This window comes from Castor canadensis, chromosome 19, assembly GCF_047511655.1.
Source record: "Castor canadensis chromosome 19, mCasCan1.hap1v2, whole genome shotgun sequence".
Lineage (NCBI taxonomy): Eukaryota > Metazoa > Chordata > Mammalia > Rodentia > Castoridae > Castor > Castor canadensis.
The window spans coordinates 36199024-36220196 of NC_133404.1; the positions used below are offsets into that span (position 1 = coordinate 36199024).

Consider the following 21173-nt stretch of genomic DNA (forward strand, 5'->3'; position numbering starts at 1 on the left):
AGTAAGTAACAGCAGCACTCATGGCTCAGCTAGAATCCTAGCTACCTGGAAAACAGACTGGGAGGACTGTGGCCAGAACATCCTGGCCAAATACTCGGAAAGGCCCCATGTCAACCGATAGCTGGGCACAGTGGCATGCACTCACATCCCAAGCTACAAGGGAGACTAAGATCAGGAGGTTCACGGTTCCAGGCCAGCCCAGGCAACAAAATTCTTAATGGGAAAGAGCTTGTCATCCCAGCAACATAGGAGGATTATAGTCCAGGCCCAGAAGAAAGCTCCAAAATAACCAGAACAAAAAGGGCTAGAGGGATGCCTCAAGCAGTAGAACACCTGCCTTGCAAGAGGGAAGCCCTGAGTTCAAACTCCAGTCCCACCAAAAAAAAAAATAATAATAATCCCTCCTCACCTACCACACAGCATCAGGTGCCTTTCAGTAAGACTCCTTTCCACCAGGGCCATGGCTCAAGTGATAGAGCTCCTGCCTAGGAAGGGCAAGGCCCGGACTTCAAACACCAGTACCATCAGAAAAACAAAACAAAAATCTCCTTTTTAAGCCTGGCCTGGTACAGCACTTGGAAGGCTGAAGCAGTAGGACCCTAAATATCAAGACAGCCTGGGCCACAGAGCAAGCTCAAGGCTGGCCTTTGCTACATAGCAAGACCTTGTCTCAAAAAAACAGAACAACAGACTCCTCTCCAGCACGCTAAGGACGTCTTGATGGCAGCAATGTCTGATCATGCTTGGGATCATGACTGACACACATAGCACCAGATAAGCCAAATACATTCATGTGAACGTCACCGCCTTTCCTCCTATAAACAGTGAGCTCCTAAGGAGGTCACTGCCTGGTGTCTTCTAACTTTCTGCATACCTGTCATAATAATCTCTGTGTCCCCGGTGGTCCCGGTCACTGCTGTACTGATCATATGGTCTCTTTCTGGACAAGTTGTTGGGTCGATAGCTTCCAGAACGGTGGGGATCCACATGCCGCCGGTCCCCATAGTGGTGGTCTTTGTACCAGTGCTGCTCATACTGGTGGTGCCGGTCACTGCCCCAAGATGGGTTGTTGTTGCCACCACCATAGCTGAACTTTCTTTCCCTCTGCCAATCTCCTCGGTCTGCAGGAAAAGGAAAAATGGTCTCATGACTGAGTGATAGCTGAATTTCACTTTCTCTACAGTTTATGCTGAAAGGCTGATACATGTTCCAAAAAGACATTAAATTTCCTCCTCCTTGGTTTTGTTGCTCCTAGGTATTTTCCAGTAATAAGTCCTAGTATTTTCATCCCACCACCAATTTTTCAAGCAAAAGAAAATCTCTTTCTAAAACCTTAAGAACTTCTGCTTTTCATTTTCCATGCCTGCTTACCTTCCAATCTGTGGCAGACACTTGAAATGAGGTTTCACACAAAAGTTAAAACCAAACAGTAATCTGGAGAACAGTACTGCTGAGTCTCACAGCTACTTCACACAAGTCTCAAGCTGCATCAAGTTTATCTAGCTTGCTGATATTGTAAATTGTGTCTGACTTCTGGATTCTACTATTGTTCCTTACACTATGACGAAAATTTTAAAAACTTAAATGGACCTTGTCCTCCTAAAAAGTACTTTAGACTTGGATTAGCATTTGATCTTCAGGAGAAAGTCAAACTAAAATCTGTTTAACTTCTGTAGTTTCCCTTTTCCCCCAGGGAAAAGACCCACACAGAAGTCCAGGGAAAGAGGCTGCAGTGAGGTGAACTGCAGCTCCCCAAAAAAATGCCAACCCGGAACCTCTTGAGTGTGACTATGTAAAAATAAGGTTTTGGATTTGGTGAAGGCATCTTGGATTTGGTTTGAGCCCTACATCCAATGCCCGATACCCTTTTAAAAGAAAAGCCAAGGGCGATACGGCATGCCTTATAAAGTTGCAGATGAGCAAGATGCAACTACAGGTCAAGAAAGACCAGACTGCTGTTCAACCATCAAAAAGTAAAAGAGGTCTGGAAAAGATCCTCCTACAGAGCCCCCAAAGGAACCAACCCTGTTAACACCTCAGTTTTAGACTTCTGGCCTCCCTAACTGTGAGTAAATAAACTTCTGATTTTTGGCGTGTGGTGGGGGGCGCTACTGGGGTTTGAACTTAGGGCCTCACACTTGCTAAGCAGGTACTCTACCACCTGAGCCATTCTGCCAGCCCTTTTTTGTGTTGGGTATTTTCAAGATAGGGTCTCATAAATTATTTGCTGGCATGTAACTGCGATCCTCATCTCTGCTTCCCAAGTAGCTGGGATTACAGTTGTGAATCACTGGGCCCAAATGATTTTTTTTTAATGGTACTAGAATTTGGACTCAGGACTTTATGCTTGCTAGGCAAATTCTTTACCACCACTTGAGCCATGCATCCAGCCTTACATTTCTGATGTCTTAAGTCACTCAATTTGGTACTTTATTGTATGTAATTCCAGAGGAAACTAAATGGAGTCACGGAAAATCCATCTTCTGTCTATAGCTGTCATAGCAATAGCCAGGTGTGGTGGTGAGTGTGTGTAATCCTAGCACTCGGGAGGTAGAGAAAGGGGATCACAAGTTCAAGGCCAGTATGGGCTGTGAGAACCTGTCTCAAAAAAAAAAAAAAAAAAAGACATGCCACCAAATAAATGTCTCTACTCATTTTGGGCCTTCTAGTATTCTTCTACAGAGCCAAAGAAAAACACCATCAAGGAAGCTCTGCAACTTAAGAACTGATAGCATCAATGTAATATACAGTGAACCAGTGGCTTAAGTTCACTGCTGGTCCAGTTGGTTCAGAAAAAAGAAGCAAAACTGAAAAATGACACAAGGAGACACCTCGACATGAAAGAGTCATTTGAATATGGCTTCAAATCTCATGGAGAGTAAGACAGACTACAGAGCTGGTAGAATAGTAATGCTGACAATTCAAGCCATGCCATGTATTTCTTGATCCCTCCATGACTAGGTTGCTGGTTAGGAAATACTGAGCTGTTAAAGAGATAGGTAAGGAATCCAAGGTTTAAATAAAAGAATGCAGCTAGCTTAATAAGCAGCTATTCAAAATATAAAATAAGTGATATCACACAAACAATACAAAATCAGGTTAATACCAAAAAGGTCAGTATAGACTGGATCTAAGAACATGGAAACATTTCCCAATCAACTGGAATAGAGGTTGGCTTTTTCTCTTCAATAAAACAGTGATCAGTAAGTTTTGATCCACTTAGATGTTTAAGACTGGATGACATGCACCTCTGCTTCCAAGTGAAGGAAGCAAGGAAGCTTGCAGGAGAATTAAAGAATTATTGCCAAGGACAGTAAGCAAGGCCAGATAAAAACTGTTTAAAGCATCGAAGAGCAGGTAAAGCAGTCAGGACTAAAAGGATTGGGATTCTGAAGAACACAACATCTCAAGAGCTGATTCCTCAAGTCCCTTCAGAGCTCTGGACCTTTCCCACACAGTGGACAGCTGAAAAGGGTAGAAACCAGCAGTACTCCAGGGTTCTCGCTAGGCCAGAGTGACACTGGAGACCTGAGGGACTTCAGCTTTCCCTAGGGCACCAGTGATCTGCAAGCGCTGGAAGCTAAAAGACTAAGCTGGAAAGACGCACTCTGCAAGCAGAGGGTACGGTGGGGAGGGGCAGTGCCCTGCTGGCTCTCAGGAGTACTTTGCAAAGCTAAGCCCAAAACAAGGTGAGCCAGAAGATGGATCAGACTGAGATAATAAGCACCTCCCACTCTGGGACCCACAGGAGGGAGAGCTGGGTCATCTCTCAGAGAAAAATAAAACTACACCAGCTACAGCTCCTACAGATTTATAACTCCGTGCCCCCATTCAGGCAAAAATAACCGAGTATGCCAAAAGACGGGATAGCACGACTGAAAGCCAAGGAAAAAACACGCAAAAGAACGTAACTCAGGACAGTGCTCTAGATAGCTATTAAAGGAGTTAGGAGACAAAACTTTTGTTAAGTAAGTACGTTTTTAAAACAGAAAAGGATGGAGAAAATAGGTGAGTTTTTTTTAAATTTGTTTTTTAAGCTTGAGAATTCTACCAGAAGAGTAGAATGTGGTACTGTGTTTTGTTTTGTTCTTTTTAAACAGAGTTTTATGCAAGCTAGCCTCAAACTCTCCATTCTCCTGCCTCTGTGGGAATATAGATGTGTGCCACCATGCCTAGATGTGGGGTGTTTTATTTTTTAACAAATGGAAATTCTAGAACTGAAGTTTAGAAAGAAATATACTTACCTTGATCTTTATGAAAAACCTGAATCTTTGTAAATTTTTTTTTTTTGCTAGTCCTGAGGTTTGAACTCAGGACACAGTACTTGCAAGGCAGGCACTCCACCACTTGAGCCCTGCCTCCAGCCCTTCTTTGCTTTATGTTGTCTTTTAGATAGGGTCTTGCTTTTTGCCGAGACTGCCCTGAGACCCTGATCCTACCACCCATTCCTCCAGCACAGCTGGGCTCACCTGGCTTATTGGTTGGTAAGATGGGACCTCACTAACTTTTTGCTGGAACTGGCCTCCAACCACAATTCTCCCAATCTGTGCCTCCCAATTTATAGGCACGAGCCATGGTGTCTAGTCTAAACTAAATCTTATACCATGCTTCTGCATACTTTTCAAGTATCAGTCCATGTATTTCCCTTATTATTTTTCAGAGTAATTTGTGTTCACTGTACCTAGTGAAGCAATAGACAATGGGTAAGTTAACTTCCTCCCATCTCTCCTCCATTCCTACCACGCTAAGGTTAATGTTAGCAACAATTGGATGGATGTGTTTTCACATCCTTCTCTATGCATATTCAAATACTCAAGTGCCTATTACAGAGAACAGTTTGGAGGTTCGTGAAAAGCTAAAACATATAAGGACCATATAAACCAGCAGCTCCACTCTTACATATATACCTAAAACAACATAAATATTTATATCCATAGTAGTCTGAACAGTCAAAAAGTAGAAATAATCAAAATGTCCATCAAAGAATGAACAAATAAAATGTGGTTTTATCCACACAAGGGACTATTATCCTACCATAAGGAAGAACTAACAGCTGACACATGCTACAGTGTGGATGAGTCCTAAAAGCATCATGCTAAGTGAAAGCCAGTCATAACAGGTCATTCACTGTATGAGTCCATTTATTTATCTAGGCAGGCCTGGGGTTTGAACTCAGTGCTTTGCACTTGCAAAGCAGGCGCTCTACTGCTTGAACCATGCCTCTAGTCCTATGATTCCATTTATATGAAATCTTCAAAACAGGCTAATCCAGAGCCAGAGAACAGATTGGCAGATGTGAGGTATGGAGGTGATGGGGAAATGAGACAGTCTCTACTGCTTAGTGTATATGGGATTTCCATTTGGGGTAATAGAGAAGTTTAGGAACTAGACAGAGGTGGTGGCTGCACACACTGTGAATGTACTAAAACCTACTAAGTGACTCACTTACAAATGGCTATATTTATGCTGTGTGAATGTAACTTAAATAAATTTAAAAGACCACGCATGGGTTTTGATCGTTGCTACTACTTATTTTCCTAACTTTTTTTATATAAAAAGCCAGCTTTTTTTGTTATGTTTTGTTCTTTAAGACAGGCTCACACTATGTAGCCCACGCTGGCCTCAAAGTCCTGATTCTCCTGCAGCCATATCTGGCTCAGCTCATTGTTTTTTAGTAACTGATACTACTGGGTACAGATGCTCTGTTACTCATTGAACCATTTCCCTATTTAGTGGATATTTAAGCTATTTCCAGTTTTTGCCACTGTAAAATTGGAACAGCCTTCTCACACAGCTATGGTGGGTCACTTCTGTAGGATAGGTACCCAAAAAATGGACTACTGTTATTAAAGGGCCGGTGTATTTACATATTTCACTTATGTTCTAAAAAGACAGCAGCAATCCCCACCCTTAACAACTGGTGTGTACCTCTCCATTTAATTTTGGCTGACCTAAATGAGTAAAATAACTGGCTAACTTCTTGCTTTCACTAACAGGTCCTCTGTGGTAAGTTTGGCCGTGTAAGTTTTCTCTTCTGTATGAATTCCATAGCCCTAACCTTTGCCCATTTTTTTTTTTTAACAATGCATAGGATCTACTAAGTTTTATTTTTATTTTTTTTAAATAAAATCTCTAAACCTTTAAATGAATCTGTATTCCTTTTTTGAATTTTGTCTCAAGAATGCAACTGAAATTTTTGATTAATAAATAAAAATTATATTTAGCATGTACATGTTTTGAAATATGCTAACGTGGAATGGCTAAACTAATTAGCATGCATTACCTCATATACTCATTTTTTTGTGGTGAGAACGTTTAAAATCAGTGGTTTTTAAGAACGTAGTACATTGTTGTTAAATATAGTCACCACGTTGCACAACTGCTCTCTGAACGCACTCCTACCTGAAACGTGTTATCTTTTGACCAACATTTCTCCCAGCTGCACACTGCCAGCTCCGTGGTCACCACTACTCTACTCTCTGGTTCTCCGAGCTCAACTCTTTTAGATTCCACATATAAATGAAAACCATGTGGTATATGTCTTTCTGCACTGGGTTTATGTCACTTAACAATGTCCTCTGGGTTCATCCGGGTTGTTACAAATCGAAGATTTCATTCTTTCTAGTGACTGAAGAATGTCCTCTGTGTTTCTCTTTCCACTCACCTGCTGTAGGCTGATGAACAATGATACTGCAATAAACACGGGAATGCAAATCTCTCTTCAACATATGGGTTTCATTTCTTTTGGCTACACTTAGTACTGGGATTTCTGGGTCACATGATAGTTCTGTTTTTAATTTTGTTAGAAACCTCCACATTACTGTCGATAACAACTATACTAATTTACATTTCTACCAACTTACTTTTCCTCTACATTCCCACCAACACTTACCTTTTTCATAGTTATCATCTTGTTAACAGCCATTCTAACAGATGTGAGGTAGTACCTCAGCTGTGGTTTCAGTTTGTACTCCTGTGATAATTAGGGAAGATGAGCATTTTTCTGTATGCTGGTTCTTCACTGTATGCCTTTGTTAAATTAAACTTTTGAAACTAAGGGGCCTCTGAAATAGAAGGCTTACTGAGCCATACAAGTGCTAGACAGAAGTGAAAGGATTGGTCCTTGAAGAAATTCCCTAAGCTGCCAACAACTTGGCCAGAGGGCAACTGGAACTATGTCCGCTGGACCTAAGGGGCTAGGGTGTTTTATAATGAAATTGTGGGGAGAAGAAAACTGTTTACACTGACCCTACATTCGTTATAGACAACAAAGGCCGAGCAACATGAACTGACAAAGTCCTGGGACAGGAGGTAAAATCCATAAAGAGAAGGTTTTGCTACTTCTTAGTTGATTGATTGATTCCAAAACCACAATGTGGTGACCTTGATGGGTAACCTTCAGCATATAGGAAAGGAGTGTGGAGCAGTCTTTTTCTTTGTTGATTTTGCTTTAAACTGTGAACTAAAATGACCTTCTCTTATCTCCCTCCATTCTCTGGCCTGTAACTTAATTCAGGACTCTCAGAATTCTTCTCTGATCACCTTCTTTTGAGAAATGTCTACTTATTAGTTTCTCTGCCCAGTTTTTAATCAGGCTGTTTTCTTTCAACTGAATTCTTTTCATATTCTGGGTATTAACCCTTTATCAGATATATGGCTTGTTAATATTTTCCTCTCATTACATAGGCTGTCATTTTATTATCCATTGCTCATTGTTTTCCCTATTTGGCTATCCTTTTGTTACTAACAAGGCTTTTTCAACATAAGCAGTTGTAACAATTTACCTGTTTCACAAAATGTAAACTTTCTTTCTAAGTCTACCATTGTTTGTTCATGGTAGCTATGTTCTTCTTAATTTAGAGCTAGAGTAACAGTCTTTTGGATCTTTACTTCATGCTTCATCTCACGAAGATAAGAGAGGACAGTAAAATTTTGGAGAAGAATAATAGCACAAAGGTCCAGCTATATACAGTGTTTGGAAAATGCGACTAACATTTTTAGCACTTCTTTTAAGAAGTCCACATGATGGCCTACCTGCATTACTGAAGTGTCTCTTGTTGGGATGACTGTAGTTATCTCTTGGGTGTCCATGCATCTGTGGGCCATGGGAGGCAGGCAAATGAGGCTTCTGAGGGTGAAGGTTGTGTGAGGTATGGGATTGAGACATCAGAGAATCCCGGCTTGAACCTGAGGCCTCTGGTCGAAACGGTTTCTTACCACCAATCATGTCATCTTTCTTCTTTTGCTCCTGTAGAATAAAAGCAAACCAAAACAGCTCAGGATTCCATACTTAATTCCTGAGAGCAGAATAAAGATCATCTCCTTTAAAAATTTCCCTCTTGTCCTCAACTTTTGAGCTGCCATTTAATAACTTCTTATCAAAAAATACACAAGAATTCTACGGAGTTTCCACAGCATCAACAGCCTAATTTGGCTGAATTGGGCCTACTAGGTCACTGCAAAAAAAACCCAAAACACTCCACTGATAAGTACCTGTAAGGACACATGCTAGGACTAAGAGACGTCCCTGTATAAGGCCAGAAACAAGTGACCAGGCAGTCAGCACTCTCTGAAGACCACCCTAGATCAACTCTCCAAAGCTAACTACAACAAATAACCCCAGAGTGTCCAGTTGGAATAGTCCGTACACAAAGTCATTCAGCTAAACATCTAAATGCTGGAGTAACATTGCTCCTCTATGACACAAGTAAAATGTTCAACATAAAACCATCAAAAAAGGAAAGAAAAAGAAAGAACTATAAAGTGACCTAAACTCTAACCCTGAAGGGAAGTGACTGTTAATAATTTGTTCCATGTCTAGCTAAGCTTTGGAAGCATATTACACATAGAACATGAAAACAAGCATTTGGTAATCCTTCTTCTCGTGTACAATACTGATTTCTACAGTACCATATTTAATGGCTGAGTAGTACTCACCAATAGATATATCATGATCTAGTTAACCCATCTCTTGTTGACTTCTAAGGCATCCCATTATAAACATGTTTAAAACCTTAATTAGCCCTTAAACTAAATTCTCAGAAGCAGAATGATATGTTGTAGTCTTCTGACAAATTTTGCTGAACTATATTCTCCAGAGAGTGTGTAACAATGTATACCCCCCACCTTGAAGGGTATCTTTTTGTTACTCAAATTAACTTCTAATAATTTAATTAATTAAGCCCTGTACTGTGATATGTGCGGCATCAGACCCTTGCCCTAACTTTCACCCGTGCCTCACTAAGGGGCCTTTCCCAACTACTTTATTCCCACCTGGAAGCTTTCCCGGCTGATCTTTCACAAACTTTTATAATGCTTAAAGTTTGCACTAACACACAGCAATATTAACGTATTATTCCTATATGAGTGCAGTATCGTATTCTTTGGTGTCAAATTAATTTATAAGCCACTTGAGAGTAACACTTCACACCTAGGCAGACTAGGTTCATACAATAAATACTTCTTGAGTGCCTGCTGTGGACCTGGCCCCATTCCAGGCACTGAGGACCTGGCAATGGATGAGATATGTAAACTCTCTGCCTTCGTGGGGACAGCGCGTCAGTGGAAGTGGCAGAACATGTTCACAGACTGTCCCTAAATGGCTCATGTGGGCAATATGCAAATGGCAAGTCAGCAGACCTGCAAATGAATTGCCTGCCTGAACCACAAGACTGACCTTTGTAGCAGGAGCCAAGTCACCTTTGTGCCCATCAACCTGCTCCAAGACAAGGGGTGCCAGTTTCAGGGCACCTCTGCATGTCTGCTCCTTTAAGTGAGCAACTGGGGCCCTTTGACATACAAAAGCTAGAAGGACATCACGTACGTGGCTCAGAAAAGAACAGGAAAAGAGATTTTCTGCCCATAATCCTACTACCTCAGAGGAGCCACACTTACAAGTTACCCTCAGACATGTGCACACTGAAGAAGAAATGGCCTAATCAGTAAAGAAGCCAGGGCGTAAGAACACAGGGTATGGAACCATTGTCAGAATTTTAAACACTGTTTGACTCCAACACATTGGCTATTCTGCCCAATGAACAGTGGTCTTGCCATCTAAATACTGGTGCAGGTTACACGGTGAAAGACACACTCATGAGATACAGGCTCAGGCCCCTCGCGACCCGTGGGAGTTCTCTTGTCAGTCTGCTTAGACCCGTGTCTCCGGCTGCACAGCAAGAGCAAAGACCAGCCTCCTTTCTAGCACTGCCAACCGTCACATGATTCTATGACCAATTTCCCAGGGAAAAACAATTAAGGAATTTTTCTGAGGAATTTTGGTTTTAGTTTGTATGAATTAGGATTAAATTTGTATTTTACCTCCTCTTCTTGAGACCTTTTCTTATGCGCCATTTTGTATAACTTATGCAGTTTTCGTGCATCAAATTCTGTAAACTTGGAAACAAAAATCCACAGGTTCCTAAAAAAAGATGAACAGTACTGGTAAACTACAAAATTTACAAAATAACTTTTTCTTCTCTTTATGGATGGCAAGCTGTTCAATTTTGCTGTGGAAAACTCTTCAAGTAATAAGTGCTAGAAGTGGTCTTTCATGTCTTTGCATCAATAATACATCTTTACTGCCTCTGTGAGCAGAATGACCGAGGGGTCGTGAGACCAGAGTTCTGCTGACATTTAAAACTCCTAAGCTATATCATGTTGCTGCCCTGCTTTCCTCCCACTGAGGCCTGTCATTTCCTCCTTAAAACTCTCGCTGGGCCAGGGCCAGTGGCTCACACCTTTAATCCTAGCTACTCAGGAGGCAGAGATCAGGAGGATCTAGGTTTGAAGCCAGCCCGGGCAAACAGTTCATGAGACCCTATCAAAAAAAAAAACCCATCACGAGAAAGGGCGGGTGCAGTGGCTCAAGGGGTAGGTCCTGAGTTCAAGCCTCAGTACTGCAAAAAAAGAAACTCTCAGTGGCGATTCCGTGACACCCTTAGGAGGCCACTGTTGCCTAGCAGGGGAGTGACGTGATAAAACATGTTTAGAAAGAGAGGCCTGGCCAGTCATAGCAAGCCAGAGAAAGAACCTCATTCCCATCCCAAGCTTTCTAATACGCAGTTTGGCCTTGGCGAACCATGCGCAGAACACCTATACAAGTTCCTAACTAGTACACCTACTGTGTCAGGTGGAAAGTCATTTACCCTACCTTCTACGGCCTCCTAAAAAGAGCTCCAGTCTGCTTGACAAATTGCCTCTAAACCTTCAACACCCTCCAGTTCTCTCACTGTTTCACTTCCAAGCCTTTGCTGAAGCTTGAGAACTCTGTTCATCTAAGTAATTCCAATGCAGTCAGGTTTTTTTTCCTTCAGACAGAACCTCACTACATGCTCCAAGCTGGCCTCAGACTCGTAATCATGTGGCTCAGTCTCCCTAGTGCTGAAATTACAGGTGTGCCACCATGCCTGGCTATTCATCTGTGCGATTCCACTCAGCTGAGGATCTCATCCCTTGACTGCCCCTCTTTCACATACTTCCTCTCTGTACTTGGTCTTACATTTGCCATGTTCTGATAGGCAGCTGCCTTGGAGTCTTAGTTGTACTATTTTTGAACTCTTATTAAGGAGCATGAACTTTCCAATGAACTCAAGATCACAGTGCCTGGGGTATTTAACCACAGACACGCTAAGAGCACAGCAGGAAGCCTAGCTTCATGGGTCTATCCCCAATGATGACCTTCCACTATCTTCTAATCAGGTTAAAAAAAAAAAAAAGCCAGGGAGAAGCTGCTAATAGTGTTAAGGGAAAAGAAATAACATTTGAAAAACTAAATACTGACCAGGCATGGTGGCTTACACCTGTAATCTCACCTATTTGGGAGGCAGAGATCAGGAGGACTGGCGGTTTGAAGGCAGCCTAGGCAAAAAGTTAGCAAGAACCTCCCACCTGCAACCCGTCAAGACTGGTGGCCTGGCTCAAGTGGCAGAACACCTGACTAGCAAGTGCAAGGCCCTGAGTTCAAACTCAAGTACCAGCCAATCAATCAATCAATCAATCAATAAATAAATAAAATAAAAGCAAGACTCGCCCTCTCGAGAAATGAGCTGGGCATGGGGAGCTACAGGGGAGGCCACAGGTGGAGGACTGTGGCCTTCAGGCCAGACCAGGGCAAAACTGTTAAGACCCCACCTGAAAAACAGCTAAAGCAAAAACAGGCTGACATCATCAGCAACACCACCACCAACAGGTGTTGGCGAGGATGCGGGGAAAAAGGAACCCTCTTACACTGTTGGTGGGAATGTAAACTAGTACAACCACTCTGGAAAAATATTTGGAGGCTACTTAAAAAGCTAGACATTGATCTACCATTTGATCCAGCAATACCACTCTTGGGGATATACACAAAAGACTGTGACACAGGTTACTCCAGAGGCACCTGCACACCCATGTTTATTGCGGCACTAATTCACAATAGCCAAGTTATGGAAACAGCCAAGATGCCCCACCATTGACGAATGGATTAAGAAAATGTGGTATCTATACACAATGGAATTTTATGCAGCCATGAAGAAGAACGAAATGTTATCATTCGCTGGTAAATGGATGGAATTGGAGAACATCATTCTGAGTGAGGTTAGCCTGGCCCAAAAGACCAAAAATCGTATGTTGTCCCTTATATGTGGACATTAGATCAAGGGCAAACACAACAACGGGATTGGACTATGAGCATATGATAGAAGCGAGAGCACACAAGGGAGGGGTGAGGATAGGTAAGACACCTAAAAAATTAGCTAGCATTTGTTGCCCTTAACGCAGAGAAACTAAAGCAGATACCTTAAAAGCAACTGAGGCCAATAGGAAAAGGGGAACAGGAACTAGAGAAAAGGTTAGATCAAGAAGAATTAACCTAGAAGGTAACACCCACGCACAGGAAATCAATGTGAGTCAATGCCCTGTATAGCTATCCTTATCTCAAACAGCAATGACCCTTGTTCCTTCCTATTATTGCTTATACTCTCTCTACAACAAAATTAGAAATAAGGGCAAAATAGTATCTGCTGGGTATTGAGGGGGTGGGGGGGAGAGAGAGAGGGCGGAGTGGGTGGTAAAGGAGGGGGTGGGGGCAGGGGGGAGAAATGACCCAAACCTTGTATGCACATATGAATAAGAAAAGAAAAGAAAAAAAAAAAAAAAGGATGAGGCCTTGAGATCATACCTCAGTGCTGCCCCCCAAAAAATAGATAGATAGACAGACAGATAGGAGTGGAATTGGGGAAAGAGAGAAAATGAAATGAGACAAAACTGTGAAAATAAAAGTAAAAAAAAAAAAAAAAAACGGGCTGAAAGAGTGGCTCAAGCATCTGCTTAGCAGCATGAAGCCCTGAGTTCAAACCCCAATACTGCTTTAAAAAAAAAAAAGCCTAAATCTTTTATTTATGGGTGTGAAGCATGCTAGCATGCTATGAATAGCATCATGACAAAGGTCTTCTTAAATACATTTTTTCACTAAAAACAAACCACTGTGTCTGGAGGTATGACTTAAGTGTCTGCCTCAAAAAGTTCAGAGCTTTGAGTTCAAATCTCAGTACCGCCAAACAACAACAAAAACTCAACCCAGTGAAACTGGATTACAAAGACAATTACATTAACCACGAGAGCCAGGCATGGTGGTGCGTATCTGCAATCCCAAGACTCAGGACGTGAGCCAGAAGGATCGCGAGTTCCAGAAACAAAGGGGCTATAGGTATGGCTCAAGAAGTAGAGCCAAACAACACAAAACTGCAGGTACATTAAAACTTCTTACAAGAAAGTTACTTCCAGGCTATTTATATAAGGTATATATGAAATATAAATTGCAAGGTGTATCATTATGTATGTATACAAATATTCCAAAATCTGAAACACTTCTGGTGTCAATCATATGACAAAGGAAAACTCAACCTGTTTATAAATGAACGTAAATAACCCATGATGCCTTTATAAACCAAAGTCCTAGGTTAACTGCATTACTGTATTAATCCGAATTACTACTGGAGCTTTTTTTTTGGTGGAACTGAAGTTTGAACTTAGGACTATGTGCATGAGCCACACCCACCGGTTATTTTGCAGATGGGGGGGGGGAGTCTCAAAAACTATCTTCCCAGTGGGCCTCAAACTACATCCTCCTGATTTCAATCTCCCAAGAAGCTAGGATTACAGGCATAAGCCACCAGTGCCTGGTTGAGTTCTTTAATTATTAAAGGAAATAAGAATGGAGAATTAACAGTTCTTACAGTTTTTAAACCTTTGTTTCACTTCATGGGTTGGTATTACAGGTTTCAAGAGTCTTTATTTTGAGAAAAGGCTAGCAAGTCTATAATCCAGTGGCTTTCTCTTACAAATTATATTAGTAATATCATCTTATTCCTTCCTCAAAGGCTGATCTGAGTGGAACAGCTGATTTCTGAAAAGGAGGGTGAAGCCTACAAGTGTGTTGCCAATAGGATTTTCCTGGGAGAAAGATTAGGTGGCTGTATCATCTCTTATTAAACAAAGCAGAACCTAATCACACACTCTGCTAAATCAAACTGAGCAGTTTTCAGGCCAAGGTTGGTTACCTCCTCCACAGTTTGATGTGCTCCTGGTCTGAGTAGGCTTTAAGGCACTCAGCTATCCGGTCTCCGATTTTGAGCAGGCAGTTTCGAGTGTGCTCCAGCTGTTCTTGCACATTGAGTCCCTTGTCAGGTTTGTCCAGCTGTTTCAGTGCCTTTTTCACGGGTCTCATCCTTTCCTTACACTGGAATAAGGCCAACAGAGTAGAGACATAAGCCTTCTGCAGAAAGGATGCCTTCTTTGCTTACCATACTCCAACTTCCAACATCAGAGAAGACACAGCCTATCTGAAGCCACACAGTCACTACAGAGGGAGCGAGTAATGGCAGTGGAACAGAGCAAGTGTAAATATTAGGCAGAAAAGCCTGAGATGCAAGCCACACCACTGCCTGGAGTTGCATGATGGCCCTTATGACTTACTTAGCTTCTCCAAGCACTGTATCTCTTCTTCAAGAAGCTATCGTACTATCTCAAGGCCATTATGAGGGTAAAATGGGAAGCAACATCACAGCCCTATCTGAAGACATCCCGTGGCTATCAGAAATGCAGAGTAAAAGACAGTAGTGGACAAATTTCCACATAAAGATGATAAACTGAACACAAGAATCATTCTCTCCCTTCTCAATACCACCAAAACAATCTCTAAGTAAAGACACTGTCTTAAAAAGGTACAAGGCCATTAAAAAAGAGAAAATGAGAAAGCAACAGCAATAAAATACTGGCAGTATGGGAAATGACTTACTAGGCTTGAGAAAATGAACTTTTTAAGCTGGCAGTGCTATCCACAGAGAACTCACCTAATCCATGCTGCAAAACTCCCCCCAAGGCCAGGTGTCTGTGCAAGTAGGGCTGAAGGCTAAAATGATGAGACGTAAGATACCCCAGATTCATGGCTGGCACTGCCTAGCCTCTGACACCCAGCAACAGATATAAAGGCTTGTTTGCCAAAGAGGACAAAAGAAAAGCCTCTGAGTTGGCTCCCCAGGCAGAGTTGAAAGGCAACATCACAGTGAAAACAGGCCACTGCCCAGTATTCTGATTCTAGAATGAAGAAAGCCAGGCCCTTACCCTCCAGTCAGGAGATCAGGGGATTCTTCAAAACCTAACCACCCTAGAGGAAGAATCAAAAAATGCTGACTTTGACTCACTGGAAGATTCCCAGTAGAGCACTCTGGCCTACAGTGAAAGCTCTCTAAGCCCCATCCATATGCTCAGAACTTCCATTAAGACAGACAGTCCCCCACTCATAGGAGACAACTTATCATACCAACACCATGAGCAATAGAAAACAGAAGTGTAAAATCACTCATAGAACCACAGGGGGAAATATATCTCGGTTATGAAACATGACAAGAGAAATGAAAAACTCAAAATAAGGAGATAAGAGATGATGCTTTTTTGGTTGGCATTTATTTATTTATTTATTGTGTTTGTGTGTGTGTGTGTGTGTGTGTGTGTGTGGTACTGGGGTTTGAACTGAGAGTCTCTACCACTTGAACCACCACACATCCAGCTAAGGGAAGAAAAGGAATCTTCCAGAAAGTAATAAGGCAAATATTGAAGACCAAAAAAAAAAAAGACAAAATCAGGGACCAATATTCAGAATCCAATATCCAAAAACGAGACTTCTCTAACACAAAAGAGAGCATTTAGAGAAGATAAAATTATCACAAAATGATTCAAAAAAAACTTTATAGACTTGTAGGATTCAATTGTCAGCCACGAACTATCTAGCATAATGACCTAAGGTACATGATCAGGAAATTTCACAATAATGAAAGCCCTACAAACTTCCATCGCCTTGGGGTGATTCCCATTTGCAATGTACGCATCTTCAGCGTTAAATTCCAGTTACAAAGGCATCAAAATAAGCAGACACACTCTGGACTCGCAAATGACTGCACTAGTCAAGAATATAAAAGATTCCTACAGAGAAGATAAGTACCCGAGACAGGCAAAGGATACGAGTAGACAATAGAAAGATGAATGCCGAGTAAATATGAAACTAAATGTCCAGTTACTCCACCGGTCAGTACTCCATAACTGTTAGAATGGCAAAGCTTATGAGTTAGGAAATGAACTGTTTTGAGAATGGGAAGCAAATGAGACTCAAATTCATTGGTGGGAGTGGAAATCTGTACAAGTGTTTTGAAGAGTCATGTCTCTATTAAAAAGCAGAGGATGTGCAAGCCCAATGAATGGTCTGGCATCACGGCTCTGGGCTTACATCCCAGAGAAGCTCTCACCTGTGAGCACAGGACAATACTCGCAACAGTTCCACAAGAACCTATTTATATTATGAACATTTGGAAATCCCCCCACTGCCCATCAACAAGAGAAAAAAATGAATTATAGATGTCATCAAATGGAGTAACATGAAACATTTAAATCAGAGCCACAATTAGACATGGATAATTCTTAAAAACAAAATGTGAGGGTGAAAAGAGCATAAATTATAGGATATTCACAGTGCTCTATTTACACTGTGTTATACACAGTGGACCATTTACATGATTTTAAAACACGAAGAACAATGCTGTATGCTGTTTATGGACACAAGGGAAGCTGCGCAGCTAACAGGTGAAGGACCCGCGTTCTCCTGCCAAAATGCCTAGGTCAGAGCTTTGCTTTACATTTGGGCTGTGACGCAGGACATGCTACTTACCTCCCTTTAAATTATTTTGGTATGTAAAAGCAGAAGTATTGTTGAGGAGAAATTGCACATAAAGCACACAGCACCTTCTGTCTTTGAGAGCTATTACCATTTTTACACACATAACTAGTGAAACTCTAAAACCACATGTAGGAATAAGAATCAAACTCAGAACCCAGGAGATGCATCTGGGGATCGGAAAGGAAAAGCACAGCATGGAGTAAGAAACACCAGGGGTTTCAACTTTCTGTTGAGTCTTAAAATTTTTCACATGTGACAGTTTCAGGTATCTACATCAGTGCCTATTACATTTCTACAATGTTTGTTCATTTTTTTTTTTTAAGATTTCATAATCTAAAAACAAGATTAGGCTGGGAATATAGCTGAGTTGTAGAATGCTTATTTAGTATTTGCAAGGCCCTGGGTTTCATCCCAGCAGCACCAAATATAAACAAAGAAACAAACAAAACATCCACCAAGACTAAATAACCCTATGTTTAACAACATTTTTAATTTTTTTTAATTCTGTTTTTTTTTTTTGGCAGTACTGGGGATTGAACTCAGGGTCTCGCATTTGCTAGGCAAGTGCTCTACCACTTGAGCCATGCCCCCAAACCAAGCATTTTTTATTTTATATATTTATTCTTTTTTTTTTTTTTTTAAGAGACAAGAGTCTTGCTATGTAGCCCAGGCTGCTCTCGTATTCCTAGGCTAAAAGGATCTTCCTGCCTCAGCCTCTGCACCACCATGCCCAGCTTGCGAAAGCAGTTTTAAAATGGTCATGAAAGAATCAGGTATTATTTTCTCTATTTCTAAAAAATAGGCTAAGCAAGAACTGGCTATGTAATGAATTTATTAGTTTACTCCATTCATTTACTGGTACTTTTTACATCTAAAAGGACTTTGTATAAAACATAATGCCTTGTCCTCAGACAACTTAATAGTCAGAAAAGAGAATTTAAAAAATTGAGGTAAGTGCAAAGACAAAATTTATATATTATATATACACATATACAAGGAGGTTATAGAGAATATAGAGAAAGAAGCCAAGACTGGGTCACCACGCTATCCTTTGTTGCCATTGGGCAGGACTACTCTCAAATTCCAAAGAAGATTGCTTTTTCTTTTAGTCTGACTGAGCTGTTCCAGTGAATTGTGATTTATGGAATGTTGGGCGGAAGAGATGAGCGACATGGACCCTCCTCCCACATCAACTGGCTGGCTCTCACCACCCTAGCAACAGCAGCCAGCCACTTCCTCAAATGTACCACGCACATCTTCGTGCATGCTGTCGCCTGGGGTCGGCACGCTCTTCCCTCTTGTCTTCTCCCATTACCTTTTACTCTTCTCTCAGAACCCAATTCAAACATCATTTTCTTAAGCCTTCCTGACATCTCCTGCCCGACTGAGGTCGAATCCCCTTCTCACAGGATCCACAATCCCCAATCTCTTTCCTCCACAGTCCATCACTGTAGCATGAACATGACCTGCAGTTATCTGACTTTCTACCCTATGCAAATTTTTGGACGTCTACAAGGATAGCAAGTTATCTTTCATTGAGCTTGTTAACTTGAGAGGCGGGCACACAGAAAACATTCAGCAAACGCCAGCTCAGTGAACTCTTCTGTTTCCCAACCCTCTGAGGGCTCCTACAGACCCTATGACTGCAGCACAGGACATGAAATCCAGCCCCTAAACTTCTTCCTCACTAGAAAACAAGCAGGGATGGGCTTGGCGGTGTGCAGCTATAACCCCAGCTACATGGGAGGCTTGGGTAGAAGGATTGTGGTCTGAGACCCACCCTGGACAAAAACACAAGACTCTATTTGAAAAACAGCTAAAAATAAATAGGGCTGGAGGCCTAGCAAGTGGCAGAGCACCTGCCTAGCAAGTGTAAGGCCATAAGTTCAAACCCCAGTACTACCCCCACCCCGCCTCCGAAAAAAAAAGTTAAGAAAATCTTTTCCTGCCAAACTGGACCAAAACACGTGGTTTTCAGACATTGTGAGCAATGTGTTTCCAGAGTAACATGCAGCAATACACCAGTGCTATCAACAGAAGCTCTATGGCTACACCAAGGAAGGTGCAGACTCACAACAAGCACTGTGGTTCAGACTCTAGCTCCCCTCAATTTCAAGACTTACAATGCTGAAGGTCTCCTGGTCCAGATCATCATCCTCATCCTCTCCAATGGGGACAGGTTCACTTCCTGCTGTAATGTGGACAGGACCCTGAGATCGCTTTGATTTACTTGAAGATTTGGCATCACCACCTTTGGGCTGTGAGAAGAGTTACAAAGAGTCACTGTCATTTGTGCAATCTGAGTTCTTACCTTTGGTGCAAAGCTACAGTGGGTAAAAGGCTTCTATTTATTAAAAAAACTGTAAGATTAATAGCTTAATTATACATTATTCTCAGTTTTATCTCTAAAGATACTTAATTATAATTTCAATTTTATCAATGCAATTTTTGTGCTTCTGTTTCTCATCCAGAAAACACACAAAAAATATCATCAAGAGGTTAAGATTGTAAAAACTGGGAGAACTCTTCTGGAGGATCATGTAGCAACTTTTAACAGCTTACCCTTTGATCTTGGAATGTATATTAACTAAATTATTGTAAATGACTGAAAGTTACATGAACCACCATGACTAAATCTCAAAACTACATAGAATGAAATGCTACAGAAGTCATTTCATATCTAAATGACTTTATTAAGAACACTTAAAAACACATAAAACATTCAGTTTGTTTTGCTTATGATTATATAATACAAGCATAAAAGCACAGACAGCAAGGTGTCAGAACTTCAGAGTACTGTTATAAGGAGAAGAAAACGGGGAAGAAGAGCCATAATTCAGGAGAAGTAATGGGAAGAGCCTTCCGTGATGACGAAATTCAAAATATGTTAGCTAGGAAAAATACCACTTGAAGTAAACATGAAAAAATGTGAACATTTGTAATATTGGAATAGTAGAAAAGGGATGCTCGCTAACCTATTCTGTGCTTTTACAGTTGAAATAGTTCACTTTAGAAAAAGAATGCTGGGTACCGCTGGCTCACGCCTGTCATCCTAGCTTCTCAGGAGGCAGAGATCAGGAGGACACAAGTTCAAAGCCAGCCCCAGCAAATAGTTAAGAGAGACCCTATCTTGAAAAATCCCAAAGCAAAACAGGGTTGGCAGAGTGCCTCAAGTGGTAGAGCGTCTCCCAATAAACATGAGGCCCTGACTTTAAACCCCAGTCCCACCAAAAAAAAAAAAAAAAAGTATTTCTGTGAGAGCAGAAATGTAAAAGTATTTGTCATAGCACAGTTTACAACTTTAAAAAACAGAAAGCAATTTCAATATAGATTTAAATTGATTCCAATATGCTACAACCAAACAAAGTCCTCCCCATCTATTAAAAATGATTTTAATGCTGTTCACTCAGTTGGAAAGTTGTTTAAGATATATGACTAAGTGGGGAGAAAAGGCATCCAAATGGTCTGACCTGATTTTATATTTGTATTTCTATGCATAAGATGAAAATTCCAAAGGCATTCATCAGGAAACTGAGTTATCACTAGACTGGCCAGTAGGATTATAATAGTTATTTGCTAACAATGATTAAGGATTAAATGCAAAGTATTTTTTTCCAGAAGTAAGCAAGCATACATGCAACGATGAACCAATTCTGTGGCTTGAAATGAACTTCATAAACTTCCCAACATGGGGGAGAGGAGGGGGAGAATGGTGAGGGGTAAACTTAATTTAAGATATATTGTAAGCACATATGTCAATGTCATAATGAATCCCTCCCTACAACTACTGTATGCTAATTTTAAAAATTCCCAGCATGGAGATTCTATAATAGCAATGTATGTCATCCATGTCCTCTCCAGTAACTCTTATAACATTTAACAATATGTTTTGAATCCAAAACCTTTCACCTACTCAAATTCATGTGTGCACTGTGCTCTTCTAACATGAAGGTAGGAACATATTCAA

The 21173-nt window shown here is 41.2% G+C and overlaps 1 protein-coding gene across 4 annotated transcripts in view; it reads right to left on the reverse strand.

Moving 5' to 3' along the window:
- The window catches only part of Chd2 (chromodomain helicase DNA binding protein 2), a 122001-nt gene that overhangs the window by 4017 nt on the left and 96811 nt on the right, over positions 1–21173 (reverse strand). For 3 of the 4 annotated variants that reach the window (XM_074061626.1, XM_074061625.1, XM_074061624.1), the window contains 5 exons: positions 19330–19464; positions 14538–14716; positions 10318–10417; positions 8035–8248; positions 875–1121 (listed from right to left, as the gene is read on the reverse strand). In XM_074061626.1, the coding sequence (XP_073917727.1) occupies positions 875–1121; positions 8035–8248; positions 10318–10417; positions 14538–14716; positions 19330–19464 (875 nt within the window). Of the gene's footprint in view, positions 1–874; positions 1122–8034; positions 8249–10317; positions 10418–14537; positions 14717–19329; positions 19465–21173 lie in introns of those variants that run through there. The other variant, XR_012443857.1, reaches the window with a different exon arrangement.